Genomic DNA, 21,726 nt, shown 5'->3' with positions numbered 1-21,726 from the left:
ATATATACATAATAAATATACACAGTATACACACATTTTATGAAAGCAAAAACTTTTGTTTTGGATGCTATTAGTCGCGATTAATCGTTTGACAGCACTAATATATACAGTCTATATATATATATATATATATATATATATATATACTGTATATATACATAAATACACACACGCACACACACACACACACACACAGAAATATATATATATATAACACACTGAAATAAGAGTGCGGTTTATCATTGGTCCAATTCATTTTTGATCTTAAAAATAAAATGATGAGACCCAGCGCTCTGATGCTGCTGTAATGTTGTTGGTTTTACATAATCAAAATTGTCTAATTATTGTTTAATGAATATGCTAACATAAAAAAGCTCTCTTTATGAATTATGAGTAACTTCTGTTGGCCATGGCAAAAAACTTTAGTCATAAATGTGAAAATGTTCAGGTAGTTGGATCAATGCACAATGTTTCCATCTAACATGTATTTTATTAATGGAGTGTTTCACTAGTTAGCAGTAAACCATTACCTCACCTGAATATGCTCTTACATTTCTGTTGGATTCTTCGATGTGGAAAGCAGTTCTTTAGACATATAAATGTGGATTTTATTTGTAAACATCATACTTTTTTGCTCATTTCAGTTAATCTCATAAAACTAGCGAGTTAAGCCAGTAGTAATACTGAGAGTGTCGTGTAAACATGGCTGAAGGAGTGAGTGACCAGTGCCAGCGGAGGAACAGACAAACCGATTCAACTCAGTGAGCCATTTACACTGGAACCACTCCGATTGATTCAAACTCGTGACTTCGATCAGTCATTTCAAGCGATTCACTAGCAAAAAAAAAACTGATCAAAAGAGCCATTCATTTTCGAATTTCGACATCACTGGTAATGATCTTAAAGGGGTCATATGATGTTGCTAAAAATAACATTATTTTGTGTATTTGGTGTAATGAAATGTGTTTATGCGGTTTAAGGTTCAAAAACGCATTATTTTCAACATACTGTACATTATTGTTTCTCCTCTATGCCCCGCCTTTCTGAAACGCCTCGATTTTTACAAAGCTCATCGGTCTGAAAAGCAAGGTGTGCTGTGATTGGCCAGCTATCCAGTGCATTGTGATTAGCCGAATACCTCAAGCGTGTGACGGAAATGTTATGCCCCTTACGTACAGTCTGTGAGTCAGAACAGCCGGCATTGTAGTCTACTCTCACAGGATCAGGAAACAGTCCTCGATAAAATGGCCGGCGGCTAGAGTGAACGGAGGCCGGGGGCTAGAGTGAGCGGAGGCCTATATGAACTTTATAGATGAAGCCTTTGGTTTTTGAGCTTCTCTACATATCTGACCATTCAGATTCAGGATTCATTTACAAAATAAATTCAGGGCATTAAACTAGTTAGTCGTTTTGAGCTTCTGCTTCAGTGCAGGAATGAAAAGAACTTTCACAGAAATAATCCACATCGCTTTATTTTCACTCTTTCTTTCAGATTCTTTCAGATCTCACACGTGAATTTAAACTTCATCTGATGCTGATTGAGATCCAAAACATCCAAAACATCCAAACCACTAAAACAATACTGTTTACAGCATTAAAGTCATCTTTAAAGTCTGCTTTTCTTTGTGCATTGTTTAATTTCTGTGCATGAAACTCATGTAGTGCTTAAAAACTGTAATGATATTGGAAATACATGATCACACACACATACTCACGGAGCAGGTGCAGAATGTCTAACAGTTTTTTAGTTAGGAGGACTTAACCTTTTTTATAATCTGATCATCATAAACATGCATTGCAACCTACTGGCAAACTCAGTCATTACCGGAAGACGGTGAGTGTTTGCTAATATCTATTTCGCAGGGACTGAAAATGATCCGGCATCGTATGAAAGGCGAGCGCAGGCTGTGTGTTTGTGGTGGAGTGATGGTTTGGGATCTAGAGACCGAAGGATCGCTCTCAGGTGACCCGGAAAATACACAATGACACTCATTATTAAAGCATTTACAGTAGTGATGCAAACGTGTTTCTGATGATGCAGTGATATTTTAGTATCATTGAAATACTATTTATATGTAGGCTATAGTTATCTAAAACTAAAGCCATAAAAACGAAGAAAAAAATATATATATACACACTTTAATTTTAATTTATGGCTTTTGTTTTAGATAACAATACCTTGTTCTCAATAGATGTGATCCATGTTGTATGAAGAATTAATTATAGTTTTGTTAACATTTTAAATTAAATTTTAAATATTTTTTCTGTTCTATTCTGATTTTAAATTTCAATCTTTGATTTTATATATTACATTTCAAATGTTTTTCTATATATTTTCTGTTTTAATTTGAATTTCAGTTGCCATTTTTATATGTAAATATAGATTTGATTCATTTTTAGTTTGTGTATTTAGTTTGAGTTATTTTAGTACTTAAGCTTGAAGTAAACAAAAAATAGAATTTTTTGGTATATTCTAATTTTAGAGTTATTCTCTTGTGGAATATATGAAAATGTGAAATAATATAGAATATTTTTCTATATATTTTGTTTTAATTTTAGTTAAAGTTTTAGCCATTCTGTTCTCATTTTTATAATTTCTTTTACTTAAAGTTTTTATTAATTTTTAGTTTGTTATTTTGTACTTCTACTTAATCTAAACAAAAATGACTAGCTAAAATGGACATTTTTGTTTGATAAATTTGCATATCTCATTTGTCTTTTGTCATCTTTGCATATGCGCACACGCGCACACACACACACACACACACACACACCTATCTATCTATCTATTCAAGCAATAATTTTTTTATGGTTTTAGTTTAGTTAATGATAACAATGGATGTTGTGATCAGTGTTGCATAAAAAATAATTTTAATCACACTATGATTAATGTATGTTTTATTTTTCATCCCATCTCAGAATAAAGAAGTGAATTACAGGCAACTAAAACAAAGAGAATAAAGATGCACATGAACCACCGACCCTTATTAGCTTCAAAATGAGTGCTAATGATTAGAAAACAGTCTGAATTACTTTAGGCCTAAATATGAAACATTTTTGTATATTAATACAAATAAAGGCACAGAATCAATCAGACATCCCACAAACCTGACACAGATAAAAGAGCACAGAAATAACTCATAAAACATCACCGCACTGAAAGTAAAATACACGCAAAGCCCTCGAAATCTTCTGTCGCGCCTCAATAAATATAAAATATACCTGCATAAAGAGAGCTGGATGTACTGCAGCACTCACACTGATCTCATGAGTGTGAAAAATATATTAGCACAGAGTCATGGCTCTTTAAATACATGTGGAAAATAGAATATGATCTTCTGTAATGCTACAAATAACAAATGAAATATCTTTTGCATGTAAAGATAATTTTCAATCATGGTAAAGATCTCAATAAAACACTGCATCGCATGATATACTCGCTCAAAAACAGACAAACACACCCAGAACATGAAACAGAGTCTTATTCAGGGAAGCAGTTTCTGATTCTCTTCTCATAAACATTCATGCACTAAAATAAATCTCACAAAAGTCAAATATGACCAGCAAGGCGTTTGTTTCACGGTGAGATCAGAACTGGACGGTGTGAGCGTGCTTCTTGCACAAGGGCTTGTCTTTCTTGGAGAAGAAGGTCTGACCCTCCAGACTCGTGCTGCACACCTACAGGACCAGAGAGAGACACCAGAACATCACCAAAACCACATATTAACCCTTCAAACAATCAAATAAAACCATATTTCTCATTTTGATTCATTCCCGTAACAAATGTCAGTTTTATTTAAGAACCAGGGAAACCCTGGATATATTTCTGAGTTCTAGACCTTTAAAGTTATGGGAATTTCTATAATTAATTTGATTTTTTTTCTAGTTATCTCAAGACGTAAAATATTTTGAGTAGAAATTGCTATTTGTGAGTAAAAAAAGAAAAGTCAATAAATAAATGAAAATAAAGTAAATAAGTAAATAATATAAATGAGCAAATCAAGTAAATAAGTAAATAAACAAATAATGCATATGAATTAAATAATCAAATAAATAAATAAGTGAATAAATAACTACATAAATAAATATAAAGTAAATAAGTAAATAATAAAAAGGTAAATAACGTAAAAGAAAATTAACAAAATAAATATATAAAGTTAGTAAATAAATAAGTAGAATGAAATAAGTAAAGAAAATAAACAAACAAATAAATAAGTAAATGAACAAACGAGTAAATAAAAACAAGTAAATATATAACAAGTGAATAAATGGAATAAGTAAATAAATACAATAATTAAATAAAGTTAGTAAAGTAAAAAAAAAAAAGTCAAAGTCATTCACTCAATCAATCAATCAATAAATACCCCCCCCCATATGATTGTAAAGCGCTTTGTGTGTACAGCAATACACAATAAATCGCTATATAAATGCATCATTCATCCTTTATTCACTGTGTAACAGGAGCAAGCGTCTCATGGCTCTGATGCACTGCACCGTTCTCGTACCGTACAGACGAAGCAGGTGTCGTGCCAGGTGAACCCCAGCACCTCCAGGAACTTATCGCCCGCTTCGATGGGGAAGTCGCATCCGTGACAGCTGGTGCCGAACAGGGTGTAGTAATCTAAACAAATCAATCACAGCGTTCAGTGAATCCGTTCCGCTCGCTCACGAATCAGACTTCACGCTCACATCTCGATTCACACAGAGGCTTCTTCAGTTTGACAGAACGGGATAGGACGTGTTTTTATGAAATGTAGAGGAGGAAAAAGTGTGATATTATGCTTTGGAATGTAGTGAAGTAAAAGTAAGTTTCTCAAAATAAAAATATCTTTATTAATTAAATAACATTAATGCCATAATATTAAAGCAAGAAGCCCCAAGAAGCCGTGGATTACAGTGAATTTAACAGCTAAGGGGCGTTGTTAGACGTGAAGCGGAGTGCCTAAACCCCCTTAGCTGTTATAAATTTACTGTAAACCACGGCTTCACGGGGGTTACTGCTTTTATAAAACGGTTATTCCATATACGTAGTAAGGTTTCACAAAATAAAACGGAGCAAATAAAGTGTAAAGATATTAATAAACACAGTATTCTTCCACCAAACAATGTAGCTCCTCAGAAACAGTTGTGGTTGCTACAAAGTGTTTGCCGAGCAACACACAGAAGTAAACAAAGGTGTGTGTTACTTTGTAGCGTCATTTACAACAGCTTCGAACGCGGCTCAGCCAATCAGAATCAAGCTCCGGAACTCTCCGCTTTATAAATAAAAATTAGAATATATAAATAGAATATACATACAAACAGGTTTGAAACCAGGCAGAAACCTCTGGTGTCACAAATGCAGAGCCAAAAACTCATCAGCAAACACCAGTGACTTGTCTTGTACATATGAATTCAGTCATTTTAGACACTTACAAAACTGTTGCCACAGAGACGGAAATACAAATTTAAAAACATGAATTATTATGTTTCCATCTTTGTTGCCAGAGTTTTGGAAGTGCCTTTTCTGTTCTAAAGAAGGGGGTGTCCCAATACTTTTGTCCATATAGTGTATGTACAAGTCATTGGTGTTTGGTGCTCTACATTAATATAATAACATATTTTCATAATATTATTATTATTAAAATGTATGTAAAAATAATCACATTTTATACATAACATACATACATACATGCATTGATTTGAGGAATATACAACCGAACCAAACCGTGAATTTTGTGAACCGTTACACCCCTAATATATATATATATATATATATATGTGTGTGTGTAAGTCTCAATTAGCCTAATGCAGTACATATACTGTAGCAAGGGTTTATTATTATTATTATATAATAAATAAAAAGAAAGCCGATAGAATAGAAAAAGAATAGAGGAGCTAGTGTTAGTTTTAATTTTAATTTTAAAGAAAACAAGCAGTTAGTAAACGAACAGAGTGCAAGTCTAAAAGGGTCAAGTTTTTTTTTAAAGAATAGAATTAGAATAGAGTGTTAAGAGTTAGAGGGTCAAATAAAGATGGAAGAGATGTGTTTTTAGTGTTTCTTGAAGATGGGTAAGGTCTCAGCTGCTGGGATTGAGTTGGGCAGGTTATTCCACCGGGAGGGAACATTTAATGTAAAAGTCTGTGAAAGTGATTTTGTGCCTCTTTGAGATGAACAATAAAGCGCCGCTCACTTGCAGAACGCAAGCTTCTAGAGGCACATAAGTCTGAAGTAATGAATTTAGGTAAAGGGGTGCAGAGCCAGTGCTGGTTTTGTAGGCAAACATTAATGCCTTGAATGTTATGCGAGCAGCTACTGGTAGCCAGTGCATATTGATAAACAGAGGTGTGACGTGTATTGTTTTTGGCTCATTAAAGATTAATCTTGCAGCCGTGTTCTGGATTAATTGTAAAGGTTTGATAGAACTGGCTGGAGAGCATTGCAATAGTCCAGCCTGGACAGAACAAGAGCTTGAACAAGAAGTTGTGAAGCAAGAGCATATGATATATATATATATATATTTTTTTTTTCTCTTTCTATTGACAGGCCGTGGGTTTGGTCTCTCACCGGTCTCGCAGTACGGCTGTCCGTCCTCCAGGTGGAAGGTGTTGTTGCGGATGGGCTGCTGGCAGGCGGTGCACAGGAAGCAGTACACATGCCAGGTTTGCTTCAGAGCGTTGATGACTTCCTGTTAGCAGACGAGAAGCGCAGATTAGAACGCAGCCTTGAACTCTTCCTGCTGAAGCTTTATCACAGCACTGTCACATCAGCAGCAGACACTTCTGCTCCAGCCCAACCAGTCAGACACCCAATATTTCACATAACCGCTGAGATTTTCACAGTCAAATGAGACTTCCGTGGGGAAGTCAGAGAGTTAGAGAGTCGGACTTATCGGCAGTCAAAAAAACAATATCGGTCGACCACTAATCGTAAGCTTAAGTACATCGTTGATTGAAACCAATGGCCCTATGATCAACTTAGGCTTACAATGTTTTTGGGAAACGCAGCCCAGATCTATAAATCGATTAAAGCTCGTTCCCACACTCCAACGCTCTCAGAGAGAAGGGAATAAAGGGAATAAAGCTTTACAGGGAACAATCATGGAGGTCAATAGTTAAGAGCATCATTCATGATGAACAAAATACAATTGCATTTATACAACAATTATATTTATTTCAATTATAACCATTTAAGGGGACATGCTCACACATTTAAATATTTATATAATATATATATTTTTATACAATATTTCAAATATCATATATTCAATAAATATTTCATTAACCTCCATTTTATAAATTAATTTGAGCATGTTACTCAAAAAGTGGCTCTTACACACGTCTAATTAATAGAATAAATGTTTGAAATGTATGTAATATTTATATTTAATATATAAATATATTTTTAGTTTGTTTTTTATAATTTTTTTAATAGTTGACTCTTTAATGTCAGTGGATATAAACATATAAAAATAAAATAAAAATCAATGTTTTAAATATAAGTATTCCTGTATATTTAATGTGTATTTTCATATATTTAATAAATAATTAAATATTGTATAAATTATATACAGTAAATATATATATATATATATATATATATATACACACACACAGACACAAACACACACTCACTCACACACACACACTCTCTCACGCACGCACACACACATACGCACTCTCACTCTCACTCTCACTCTCACTCTCACTCACACACGCACACACACACACACACACACTCACACTCTCACTCATGCACGCACACACACTCTCACTCTCACTCTCTCACGCACGCACACACACACTCTCACTCTCACTCTCACTCTCACTCACGCACACACACACACACTCTCACTCTCACTCTCACTCACGCACAGGTGATTTTCTCAATATTTAGATTTTTCTGCACCCTCAGATTCCAGATTATCTACATTATTATCTATTATTAACAACAGGGGGTTGTTTGGTTGGTTGCAGAACTACATAATACATACATAGTTCATAAACATATAGTAACATGTAACATAATAGGCTATAAACAGTACTTATGGTATTAGTTAGATGTCAGATATGTTAGCCTATGTATTTTTATGCTTCTCCGAAAACAAAACTTTAGACAACCAAAGAAAATATGTAATTTGACTTTCTGACAAAATGTTTTAATGTTATAAATGAGTCTATTTCAAAATATTTATTAAATTTAAATGAATTCATTACGTAGCTAAAACATCATTTAAAAAAAAAAGAAAAAATTAAGACTTGCTTCATCCAGAGATTTTGAACTCACTCACACACACACACTCTCTCACGCACGCACACACACACACGCACTCTCACTCTCACTCTCACTCTCACTCTCACTCACACACGCACACACACACACACACACACTCACACTCTCACTCATGCACGCACACACACTCTCACTCTCACTCTCTCACGCACGCACACACACACTCTCACTCTCACTCTCACTCTCACTCACGCACACACACACACACTCTCACTCTCACTCTCACTCACACACGCACTCTCACTCACGCACGCACACACACTCTCTCACGCACACACACACACACACTCACACACACACACACACTCACACACACACACACACTCACACACACACACACACTCACACACACACACACACACACTCACTCACACACGCACACTCACTCTCACTCTCACTCACACACACACACTCTCACTCTCACTCACACACACACTCTCACACACAGACACACACAGACACACACACATGCACACGCACACACTCACACACACACTCTCACTCACACACGCACACTCTCACTCTCACTCGCACACACACACTCTCACTCTCACTCACACACGCACACTCTCACTCACGCACGCACACACACTCTCACTCGCACACACACACACACTCTCACTCTCACTCTCACGCATTCACACACACTCTCATGCACGCACACGCACACACGCACACTCTCACTCACACACGCACACACACACACACACAGACACACACACAGACACACGCACACTCTCATGCACGCACACACACACACACACACTCTCACTCACACAGGCACACACGCACACACATAGACACACACAGACACACACACAGACACACGCACACGCACACACTCTCACTCTCACTCACACACACTCTCACGCACGCTCTCACATGCACGCGCACGCACACACACACACACACACACACGGGACAAAACATGTCCAATTGCAACTGCTAATAGGTTTAAAAATGTAAAGATTTTCAATTGTAAATGTTATGGGGGATTAATAATAAAATGAATTTTACACAATTATCCTCTTCAATTTAATTGTATCATTATTATATCAAATCCATGACACTTATTGTCTTCTCACTACATCTAAAACTGTGAGTCCACAGAGAGGGGTTCAATCGTTCATATGCTATAAAATGGATACAAATGTTTTTTTAATGATGTGAATCTTTTATAAACAATAACATACTGTTTGTTGTGTTTGTTTTAATACAGTAACTGATTGATTTAATGTATTAGATTCAGTACAAATTCAGGTTTTCGTCAACTATGTCAGATGGATATTTTGATAAGACTTCATTATGATATTTTATATTTGTTGAGGAATTGTTGGTCACATGTGAAAGTGTAATCTGTCTGCTAACATGAGAATGTGTTTTGAAATGTTAAAAACATCCTGATGCTGTTAAAGCTGTTAAAGATAAAGTTGAAATTATATTACACAGCCCAAGGTTAAAAAGCACATTTTGATAAAAAAAAAGAGTAAAGTTGGGAGGTTGCATCAAAGCATAGCTCAGTAGCTTAGTACACATAAGATACATAAAAGTAGTTTCATTTGTACAAGTACTTATTTTTTAAATTTTGACAGTGATATATGTGTCCCTGCAGCACAAAAGCAGTGTTAAGTCGCTGGGGGATATTTTTAGCAATAGCCAACAATACATTGTATGGGTCAGAATTATACATTTCTCTTTTATGCCAAAAATCAGGAAGCTATTAACTAATATGTATTCATATTTTAACATTAAATTTAATTAAAAACTAACATAATTTTAAATAACTAAAATGTAAATAAATTAATAAAAACTATATTTAACAAAAAACAAAAGCTACTAAAATGACAAACACAACAAAATTGCTAAAACTTTAAAAATTAAAATGTTTTTAGTATCATTCAGATGCTATTAAAGTTTTATTAATATTTTGAATCATTTCTTATTTTTATGTTTTAATTTAAATGTTTTGTTAGTTTTCGTAACTTTGTGGTGTGTTTTTGTCCTTTTTAGTAGTTTATAGTTTTTATTATTTCTTTACTTTAAATCAACTGAGAAATTAAATGAACTGAAAATTAGAAATGTTGCCTTGACAACTAGTATTTTATATTTTATTTATTATTTCAAGTAACAAAAAAAATAAAATAAATGTCATTTTAATGCTTTTATTTTTTATTTCTGTTTTACTGATTGTGAACTATAAAACCCTGAACGGAAAATACAATATAATATGTAAAATACTAATAAAAACTCAATTACACTAAAATAACTGTTACCACCATAAAATGTTTTTCCTCATAAAGCACACAGAATGCAAAGCCCTAAGTTGAATGTGACTGGTGTGCTATCAGAGCTCTGGTCTGTCCTGACACTGTGAAAACAGCCGTTTTGATGGGATCTGATGTGGAGGAATCTGTTGAGGTAACGTGAGGATGGGCTGACAAATCGGATGATTAGCTGGAAGGGAAGACAACAGACACTGGCGATATCAGATGCAGAAAGCAGAGATTTAAGCTTGGATGTCACGGCTGCTTCGGCCCGGAGTCTGGCAGTCTGTGGAGTAACGGATCCTGCTCTCTGGAGACGAGCTGAAGGAGTCTGAGCTCCTGAAACTACTCCTCGCTCACGGCCCAAATCCATCAGACGCTCGTTTACCTACAAACTAAACTTCACACAGCCGCATGTGAGCGCCACACTAACGTAACCTTTGACTCTCTGTTGTTTTAACGTGAAGGTCTTGTGTAGGTGTACAACGTTACAAAATCTGTAACAAATGTAACACTAACGTTCAAAAGTTTGAGGTCAGAAAAATTTTTTATTTTTTATTTTTTGAAATAAATGAACACTCTTATTGAGCAAGGATGCATTAAATTGATCAAAAGTGACAGTAAAGACATTTATAATGTACAGAAGATTTCTATTTCTAATAAATGCTGTTCTTTTGAACTTTCGATTCATCTATGAATAAAAGTATCACCGTTTCCTCAAAAAGAGCTGTTTTCAACATTAATAATCAGAAATGTTTCTTGAGCAGCAAAGCAGCATATTATACTGATTTCTGAAGATCATGTGACACTGAAGACTGGAGTAATGATGCTGAAAATACAGCTGCACATCACAGGAATAAATTACAGTTGAACATATATTCACATAGAAAACTGCTTTTTTACATTAGAATAATATTTTCCTTTTTTCTACTGTATTTTTGATCAAATAAATGCAGCCTTGGTGAGCAGAAGAGACTTCTTTCAAAGACATAAAAAAACATTTTGAATCGAAGTGTATATTTAATGCATAAGAAAATAAATTAATTAATTAATTAAAAAAAGAATATATATATACAGTATATATATATATATATATATATATACAATATAATTACCTAAACAGAAAAATAAATAATAGAATATTAATACTCAAAAACACAAAACAACATTTAAATGTATTCTCTCTCATTTTAAGCCCTCAAGTTCCCAGACATGCCAAATAAAAGTAATGTAACAATTTTCATAAAGGACTTATCAAATGTAGTTTAGAATCAGCTCAGTTCAGTTATAAAGTATCAGCCTGATGCTTCAGCGTGTTTTGAGCTGCTAACATGAACACATTTAGATGAGTTTATCTGGGACTGAATGAATGATCTATTGTGTGAATAATATCAGAAAGATCCTCCACATTCAGATTTCACACGGAATGAAGTTTGTCCTTTATTTGAAGCCACTTTTAAAATTGTGAAACATGAACTGTTGTTCATGTACAACAACAAAGACACTCTTTTAATTATTATTAATTATATAGTTTATTTATTTATTTGAGATGTTACAGGTCACATACTTAGGAATAATTTACTGTATATATATATATATTAGGGGTGCTCTGATCAGGATTTTTGAGGCTGATCACCGATTGCCGATCACAGAAATGATAAAAAGAAGGCTTTAAAAAGATCGGTATCGGTGATCGTTATCGGCCGATAACGATCACCGATACCGATCTTTTTAAAGCCTTCTTTTGATCATTTCTGTGATCGGCGATCGGTGATCAGCCTCAAAAATCCTGATCAGAGCACCCCTAATATATATATATATAGGAAATATTTACTTGAAGCAAAAATAGCATGTTTATTTTTAAATATATTTTTATTTACTTAATTTCTTACTTAATTTAAATTTATTTATTTCTTTACTTAATTTTTGAATAATTCATCTATATATAATATTATTATACTAGCTATTAAATTTTTTTTAAATTGTAATCATTCAAAAATGTGTATGTTCAATAATTCAATGCATTTAAAAATACAGTTATTTATATTTTAATATATTATGCATATTATTTTACAAACAAATCTAAATGAAAATATATAAAATATTTTTGCTGAGATTTGATGTTGCGAGACAATTTTGCATCTTTATTATGCAATGACATCATCGCGCAATGACATCATAATGTAATTTAGCAACTTTTAGCAACAAATAGACTTTAGCAACTTTCTCTGAAGCTTAGTTGGCAACACTGAATGCACTGTTACTTTAATTCAAGCTTGCAGCGCAGCAAAAATAGACTCGGTGCAGAAACGATCTCTGCACTGCTGCAGACGCACCGCCACTGGAGCACACTGCCGGACCGCAACCGTGTGCAGGGGGAACGCTTTGATCCGTTAACATGAGTGCGGAAAAAAAATACGCACCACGTATGCACTGCAAATGGAGTAATGTGAACTTGGCATTATGTGTGTGCGCTGCGAGTGTGCATGAGTGCATGCTGCGAGTTAAACACCGGCAAGAATTTAAAAGTAATGCAATTTATAAACTTTAGTGACGATGTGACACTGCCTCGATTGTTCAAGTGACGATTCCTGTGTCAACTGTGCAGCTTGCGATGTTGATTTGAAGCCATTTGCGTATTTTGAGAGAGAAAGAGAGAGAGTGCGCACGGTGATTCACTCGCGTGGTTTGTGAAATTACGTCTCACACAAGGTTTTCAAATTACTTTATAAGTTATTTAATGAATAAATATGAAGGTGAGTACCTCACCTTCAGCGTTATAATTATTTCACCCGCGCCGGACAGAGACTGAGACGGTGACACTGCATGTTGTGCCAAACCTCTCACGGCATCAGCTTGAGATCGTTTTTTTGAGATCGGTGTTTTTAGAGACCGCCGATCAAACATCTTAACGTGATTATCGGCCGATAATGATCGGTAGCCGATCAATCGGAGCACCCCTAATATATATATATATATTGAGGCTATCGATTCGGTACGCATTACAAACCAAACGAATCGATTTGTTGCACTAATCCTATTACATTTGGAAAATAAAAGAGCTTAAAGTGTGTGAAATATAATGTTCTCAGTGCCACTGCGCTCAACAAAGCAGACCAAACTACGTAACAGACAACGCACCGTCTGCCCCGTGATAACCTCCTCTTGCTGCGGTGCGTCGAAAGATGATGATCTTGTCTCGACCACAGCCAGAGATATCGTCAAATCTTTTTGTTTTTGACGATAAAAAAGTATTGACAATATTAAGAGGATTTGGCATTTCCAATTAATGTAGGCCTGTTACATTCTTATTTTTATTAGGCCTATTATTATTATTATTATGAAGTTACTTTTATTATTAAATGTAAATTAAAATTAATTTGCCCTGCAATAATGACCAAATAACTGATGTGCTGCGAAGATAACAAAAGGTTAGGCTATATATTTAGCACTCCTCAATTAAAATGTAAAAAAAAACAGGTATATTATACAATGAATTATAGGCATATGATTAACATATTAAGACTTCCGTCATCAATAAAAATCAATGAAATAAAAAGCTTTTATTTCAAGCACCGACTTTCAAAAACAACCTGTTTAACACGAAATATGTTTCTTCTCATTTTTATCACTATGTAGCATTAGAAACAGTTAGCTATATAACGTTATCAGCATATGTTGAAGTAGATTCGTCTCGTCGTCTCTGAGAGAGAACGGGGCTCCGTCATTACTCTGTCACTTTGTTTTTACTTTCACTTTCTGCAGTGAATTGAATTGAGATTAAGACGTTCACCGGTGTAACTCTTGCGCAAAGTTTGCACGTTGCTTGTGTGTGATATCCATTGGCTCGCCTTCATGGTTTAAAACATTGCAACGTAACCAATTACGTATATATATATATTATATATATTTGTATTTATGGCAATACATTTAATGGTAAATTATATTACTCTATATGTTCAAAAACTAAATAAATCTAACAGGACATTTCAACATACTGTTGAATGTACAGTTTTTGGAAGTGAAAAAGAACCTGGCTGTCAAATGACTAAAATGTTATTCTAATTAATGACATGATGTGCCGATTAATTAATCTAATTGCAAATTAATCGCACATCAAATTTGGCTGAGAAATGTCCCCCCAAAAATGATTTAAAGTCATTATTGTGTTACGTGGGAAATGCATTGAACAGACATTACAAAAAGTAGCTTCAGCAAGAAATATTTTGATTTAAAATTGCATAAATAATCATAACAAATGGGCATTAATAGATTTTAAAATAAATTAATGTGGAATATGAAATAATTTGGGGGGGAAAAAAAATACTTTAAATATGAAACTAAAAGAGCCAGTAGGTGGCACCAAGTCACTGTCATAATGAGCGAGTCATTGAATCATTCATTCAACTGATTTGTTCAAATGGCTGATTCATTCAGAAGTGAAGCAAGTGACTGTCTTTATAAATGAGTCACTGAATCACTGACTCACTTGATTCATTCAGTAACAAATCACTGATGTGTGTTGTTCGGAGACACACAACAATTCTGCTGTCGCTTTGAATAAAACTATTACACTATTATTAACTTCTTGTTTACTGAACTGTTGTATTAAAGATCACATTTGCAATGGTGAAGATTTTGGGTAAAGCAGCACTCTTGCTTGTGTGAGATTGGAACATTTTTAACCCTCGTATCTTGAATTTTAGGCTCTTATAATAATTTATAATAATATAATTAACACGTTATTTTTCCAAAATGAATTGTGCCAAAGTAACATGTTAAATCGACAGCCCTAATTAAGTTAAGTTATTTAAGCTGCTGCTTCTTATTCTTATTCGAGACTAAATTTGCAATTGAAACTCGTCCTAGAGTATTCAAGCTAGAACCACTAAACTCGGCCCAGATCTTCAGACTGTTCTGACTCGGTATGCTATATCTGTTCTAACTGATCTGACTTACAGTTTTCATAATAATCTCATGCTAGCAATATGCTAATTCATGCTAGCAACATCCTAAATCACTGGTTTTAGCTGTGTTTTTAATAAATCAGTTGGTTTTAAGCTTTTTATTTAGCTAAATCAGCTGGTTATTTGATGTTGTTTTTTTTATAAATCAGCTGGTTTTAGCTGGTTTCTGTTTTTGCTAAATCAGCAGTTTATTTGTTGTTAAATTGACTGGTTTTTAATTTAATTAATTTCAGCAGTTTTTTTTTTTTAGCATATTTTTTGCTAAATCAGCACGCTTTTAATGAATCAGCTGGTTTTATCTGGTTTCAGCTTTTTTGGCTAAATCAGCTGGTTTAAGCTGGTTTTTAAGTTTTTTGCTAAATCAGCTGGTTTTAGCTTTTTTGGCTAAATCAGCTGGTTTAAGCTGGTTTTTAAGTTTTTTGCTAAAACAGTTGGTTTTAGTTGGCTTTAGGTGGTTTTACCTGGTTTTTAGCTACATTAACTTTTTTTAGTTTTTTGTTAAATCAACTGGTTTTAGCTGGTTTTTAGCAGTTTATCTATCTGACTTTTAAAACTACTAAATTAAAACTGAACTATTTCAAACGGAGAACCTTCAAACTTCCAAAACTACTTCAAACTTTCTGGCTAGGCTTTTCCAAGCCTACACTCTTAAAAATAAAGGTGCTTAAAAGCTTCTTCACAGAGATGCCATAAAATAACCCTTTTTGGTTCCACAAAGAAGCATTCAGTCAAAGATTCTTAAATAACCATCTTTCTTACCTTTTTATAATCTGAAGAACCTTCTTTCGCCACAAAGAAGCTTAGTGAAGGTTCTTCTATGGCATCGTGAAGCACTTATTTTTAAGAGTGAACTTAAAGTTTGTCTACAAACTTTTTTATCTAGTATTAAAAAATAAAACACATCTAGTCATTTGTGAGCCTGGAGCACAAAAGCAGTGTTAAGTCGCTGGGGGATATTTGTAGCAATAGCCAACAATACACTGTATGGGTCACAATTATACATTTCTCTTTTATGCCAAAAATCATTAGGATATTAAGTAAAGATCATGTTCCATGAAGATATTTTGTACATTTCCTACCATAAATATATCAAAACTTAATGTTTGATTAGTAATATGCATTGCTAAGAACTTCATTTGAACAACTTTAAAGATGATTTTCTCAATATTTAGATTTTTTTGCTCCCTCAGATTCCAGATTTTCAAATAGTTGCATCTCAGCCAAATATTGTCCGATCCTAACAAACCACACATCAATGGAAAGCTTATTTATTCAGCTTTCAGATGATGCATACATCTCAATTTTGAAAAATGGACCCTTACACTCTTAAAAATAAAGGTGCTTCAAAAGGTTCTTCAAGCGATGCCATAGAAGAACCATTTTTGGTTCCACAAAGAAGCATTCAGTCAAAGGTTCTTTATAGAAGCATCTCTTTCTTACCTTTTTATAATCTGAAGACCCTTCTTTCGCCACAAAGAAGCTTTTGTGAGACGGAAAGGTTCTTCAGATGTTAAAGGTTCTTTATGGAACCATTTAGACAAAAAGGTTCTTCTATGGCATCGTGAAGCACCTTTATTTTTAAGAGTGTATGACTGGTTTTGTGGTCCAGGGTCACATTTAAGAACTGTTGAATCTTAGCGAATGTGGGTGAATGTGGGTTAAATGGCACATGTAATGTGTGGTGATGCAGATGCCTGACCTGATGACCATGTTGCAGTGGCCGCACATGGGTGTGCGTGTTCCTGCCGGGATGTGTTCGGCTCTCTGCACCAGCGAATCGTCCTGGTCGTTGGGGTGAACCTGAGGCGCGGGCCGATCCGGGCCCTTGCTGCTGACCCGTCCGATCGAGGGGCCCGTCTGCGGCGCAGGTGCACCTGCTTTGGGAAACCCTAATCAAAGAGAAAGAGATCTCAATCTGGCGACCCCTCGCTGAACCTCACCCACAACAGCGCCTGTGTTACGGAAGAGCGCGGTAATGAGATCGCGGTATTGTGCGCGGCTATGTAGCGTGACCGAAGGTGATGGAAAGTTCTGGTTAAGATATATGAACTCTATCTCTTCTGAAGGGACGGGACATCCACACCGTGCCGCCGCAAAACAATGGATCGGTTTACTCAGGCCGGGGAAAAAACAACATTCCCAGAAGCGGAGGAGACACCTGGCAAAATAATCCCAGACAAGCCTTCCCTTCTCTGGCCGCCTCCGGAGAGACAGCGGGGGTCAGAGGTCACGCAGCGAACGCACCCCGAGTTTCTGAGCCGGTAAGAAATGTGTGTGTGTGAGACGGACAATGTGATGAAGATGTGTGTGTGTGTGTGAGACGGACAACTTCATCACACAATGAAAAATCTGCATTTGATAATGAAGCTCTGAAATTTCTGATCATACATCAGATTAACTGTCTACAAATGTGTGCATATATATATTTTTTAATCAAATCAACAGAAATTTTAATTTAAATCAACAGGATTTTATTAACCTAAAATAAAAAAAAATAAAAAAGTGAAAACCTTTATACGGTAGAAAATTTAGTAAACCTAACTGGACACTAAAATATTAAAATATTTTTTCACTTGGAAGTGAAAAAGAACCATTCATTTTTTTAAATCAACATTTAATTAACATGAATTTAGTGTATTTTTAATTATAATTATATTAACATTAATGCGTTAATTTATTATAGTAATAAATTAATCATTATGTTTTTAATTAAATAAGTAATTCAAAAAAATAATAATAATACCTTACTTTTTGGGAAGTGACAAAACAAAAACAAAACAAAACAAAGAAAAAGTGACAAATCTTTATTCATTCATTCATTCAACATCATAATTCTATTAACTTACAAAAATTTAACTTTTAGGTAAAACATACCTAAAAATTAATCTGAAAAATGTACCTAAAATTAACCCAATAATTAGGGATGTAACGATTCACTCGTTTTCTCAATAAAGCTGCCAGTTCACTGTGTGGTCACTTACTGAAACACGTGAATTCATCAGATAATATTGCAATATTTGCATTAACTTATTTTACTGACATAATCAAGAAAAACCTGGAAATCATAGGGAATTTTAAAATGGTTATTTCCAGACCACGAAAACGCATGGAAATAAATTAAATCGAAATAAAACAAAATACATATTTTTATTAATATTTAATAATAAATAATTTGTACATTATATTATTATTTAATGTATTTTTGGCACATTGCACTCTGTTATATTCCAAGTAGCCTGTGTGAACACTGATTTAATGCATTTACCTTAAAGATGCTTAGTGCAATAAATATCTGTCTTTTCCTTTCTTCACTAAGACACATTAGGAAAAGCATTTACATTATCCTAAAATATACAGAATCTAACATAATCAAATTGTGAAACATGAATGTAAATTGTGAATCTGATCGAATCGTTCTGAACTTGCAGAAATGAACCGATCCGCCGTCTTCCCAAAGACTCACACCTCTACTTAACTTCGCAAACCGCACCAAAGATACATGAACATGTAAATGTTACCAAATCAACTGGAAGAATATATAAGATGGTTAATGTGATTGTCTAACAGAACTGAATCAGAATCTGATCTCTCCAGAAGCAGCAGGTCAAAGGTCACAGTCTGAAGGTCAGAGGACGCAGCAGGTTTCAGATAAGATGAGCTGAGGAGGAAACGCATCTGACGCGTGTCAAACGGATCTGTGGGAACTTATTAGTAGGCAGATCGTGAGGTCGACAACTGAGGGCTCTTCTTTACAAAAACGGGGTTTAGCAGGCCGAAAGATGTCAAATACTACACTAAACTAGTCTAGAGGTGCGTCCCAAATCGCGTACTTATGCACTATTCTATGACGTTTTGTAGTTTGAATAGTGCGAGTAATTCCAAAAAGAAAAAGTGCACTTTAAATACCCGAAAAAAATGAAGTGTGGAATGTTGGACGCTTCATGCACTCAACTGCAACAATGTAGCGAAGGGGGAGGGGCTACCAGACTCCGATTATGAATGACAAAATAACCTTATATAATTCATACTCTACATGATTGAGTGCATAGTGCATAAGTACATAGTGTATAAGTGCATAGTGCATCATTTGGGACGTCTAGTCTAGTGAAATTTAAAATTGTTAAACATTTTAAATATGTATATTATTATATAAATATCAACGTTATAAATATGCTATAAATAAGTTTACATTACATTGTAAAACACAATAATATTTTAAAACCACGAATATTATTTAATTATATTTTAAGATACAATACTATAATAAAAGATTAAAATATTAATAATTTATAATTTCAACTGTTGTTATATTAATGTATTCATTTTATTATAATACATTTTAAGTATGCATTAAAATTAATTTCATATTCAAATAATTTGATATTTTGAAATAATACGGCTTCAAATATTAATAATTTATAATTTAAACATTTTAAAGTTAAAATTAAGTGTATTTTTCAATTAAAATTATATTAAATAAAATATGACTGTATTCATTTTATGATAATAATACAATTATATAATTAATTATAATATTAATCATATTATGTTTGTAATACAAATTCATTATTTTATAAATATATATTTTTTAATTTTCTGAAAACAAGCTTAACAGGTGATTTCGTTCTCATTTTTATGTTTTTTATGTATATATATATTTACAGAAAATCGATATAAATAACTTATGATACTAATATAATACTAAGAATACATTTTTTTGTTTATAATATTATTTTATTAAATGTGTTTAATGTTTTTTTGGTTATAATATTATTTGTCACAGAATTATGGCCAGACATTTTGAAAACTAGATATTAGATACTAAAGAATATTAGTATAAAAAATTGCAGACAATCCGCATGGACTGTTCTAATACTTTACTTGATTTATACAGTGCCTTGAATTAATTTTTTCACAATTTGTTATGTTGCTGCCTTATGTTAAACTGCTTTAAATAATTTTTTCCCCCATATCAATCTACACTCCATACACCATACTGACAAAGCAAAATCAGAATTGTCACAACTTCGTAAAATTATTAAAAATATAAAAACTGAAATAAGTACATTGCATAAGTATTCATACCCTTAACTAAATATTTAGCTGAAGCACATTTACAGTCTCAAGTCTTTTTTGTTTAATGCGACAAGCTCTGATCATCATCATTTGGCAATTATCTGCCATTCTTCTCAAGCTCTGTCAGGTTGGATGGGGGCAGACGCATATTTTCAAGTTTCTCCAGAATTATTTGATTGGGTTCAAGCCCAGGATGGAACTGGGCCACTCAAGGACATTCACAGAGTTGTCTATAAGCCTCTCTTGCTGTGTGCTTAGGGTCATTGTCCTGTTGAAAGAGGAAACTTCCGCCCAGTCAGAGGTTCTGAATGCTCTGGACTGGGTTTTCATTAAGGCTGTCTCTATATTTTGATGCATTGAGCTCATCTTCTACTCTGACGAGTCCCTCGGTCCCTGCCACTGAAAAATAGCCCCTCAGCATGAGGCTGCTACCAGCACACTTTACTTTTGGGATGGTACTCTGCAGGTGATGAGCAGAGCTGGTTTCCTTCAAACATGATATATGCAATGGAATCATTAAAGTTTTTGATTTTTAATAAATTTGCAAAGATGTTAAAAACCAGTTTTTTGCTTTACCATTATGGTGTATGGAGTGTAGATCGATGTGGGGAAAAAAGTAATGTAACATCTACAAGCAATATGAATGCTCCTGAGCTAAACCTCAACTGTCCCAGATGAATACTTATGCAATGGAATCATTTAAGTTTTTTATTTTTAATTCATTTGCAAAGATGTTAAAAACCATTTTTTGCTTTACCATTATGGTGTATGGAGTGTAGATTGATGTGTAAAAAAAATAATTTAAAGCAGTTTAGCATAAGGCAGCAACTTAACAAAATGTGAAAAAAATGAAGGGGTATGAATACTTTCGCAAGGAACTATAGATAATAATAAAAAAAAGCTATATCAAAATTTTAAAACATTAAAATCAAAGTCAAAAATAGCACGTTCTGAGAGCTCTGCAGCATCTGAAGTAGTGCTGTCAAACTATTAATCGCGATTAATCCACATAGAAGCTTTTGTTTACGTAATATATGTGTGTACTGTGTATATTTATTATGCCTTTATAAATACACACACATACATGCATGCATAAAAATAAACAGCACACACACATATTATGTAAACAAAAACTTTTATTTTGGAT

The 21,726-nt window shown here is 34.0% G+C and overlaps 1 protein-coding gene across 1 annotated transcript in view; it reads right to left on the bottom strand.

The window, feature by feature from the left end:
• Positions 1-2,881: 2,881 nt before the first annotated feature.
• LOC107560827 (PDZ and LIM domain protein 5-like) overlaps positions 2,882-21,726 on the bottom strand; it is a 119,965-nt gene continuing 101,120 nt past the window's right edge. The window contains exons 9-13 of the mRNA XM_016245095.1: positions 17,129-17,392; positions 13,678-13,763; positions 6,548-6,668; positions 4,506-4,621; positions 2,882-3,678 (exon numbers count right to left, since the gene is read on the bottom strand). Coding sequence (XP_016100581.1) covers positions 3,589-3,678; positions 4,506-4,621; positions 6,548-6,668; positions 13,678-13,763; positions 17,129-17,392 — 677 coding nt within the window. The 3' untranslated portion in view covers positions 2,882-3,588. The remainder of the gene's footprint in view (positions 3,679-4,505; positions 4,622-6,547; positions 6,669-13,677; positions 13,764-17,128; positions 17,393-21,726) is intronic.

The sequence above is a fragment of the Sinocyclocheilus grahami genome, unplaced genomic scaffold (assembly GCF_001515645.1).
Source record: "Sinocyclocheilus grahami isolate Dianchi unplaced genomic scaffold, SAMN03320097.WGS_v1.1 scaffold745.1, whole genome shotgun sequence".
Classification (NCBI taxonomy): domain Eukaryota; kingdom Metazoa; phylum Chordata; class Actinopteri; order Cypriniformes; family Cyprinidae; genus Sinocyclocheilus; species Sinocyclocheilus grahami.
Note: the sequence above shows the minus strand (reverse complement) of the source record. Positions and strands in the feature narration are given on the sequence as shown.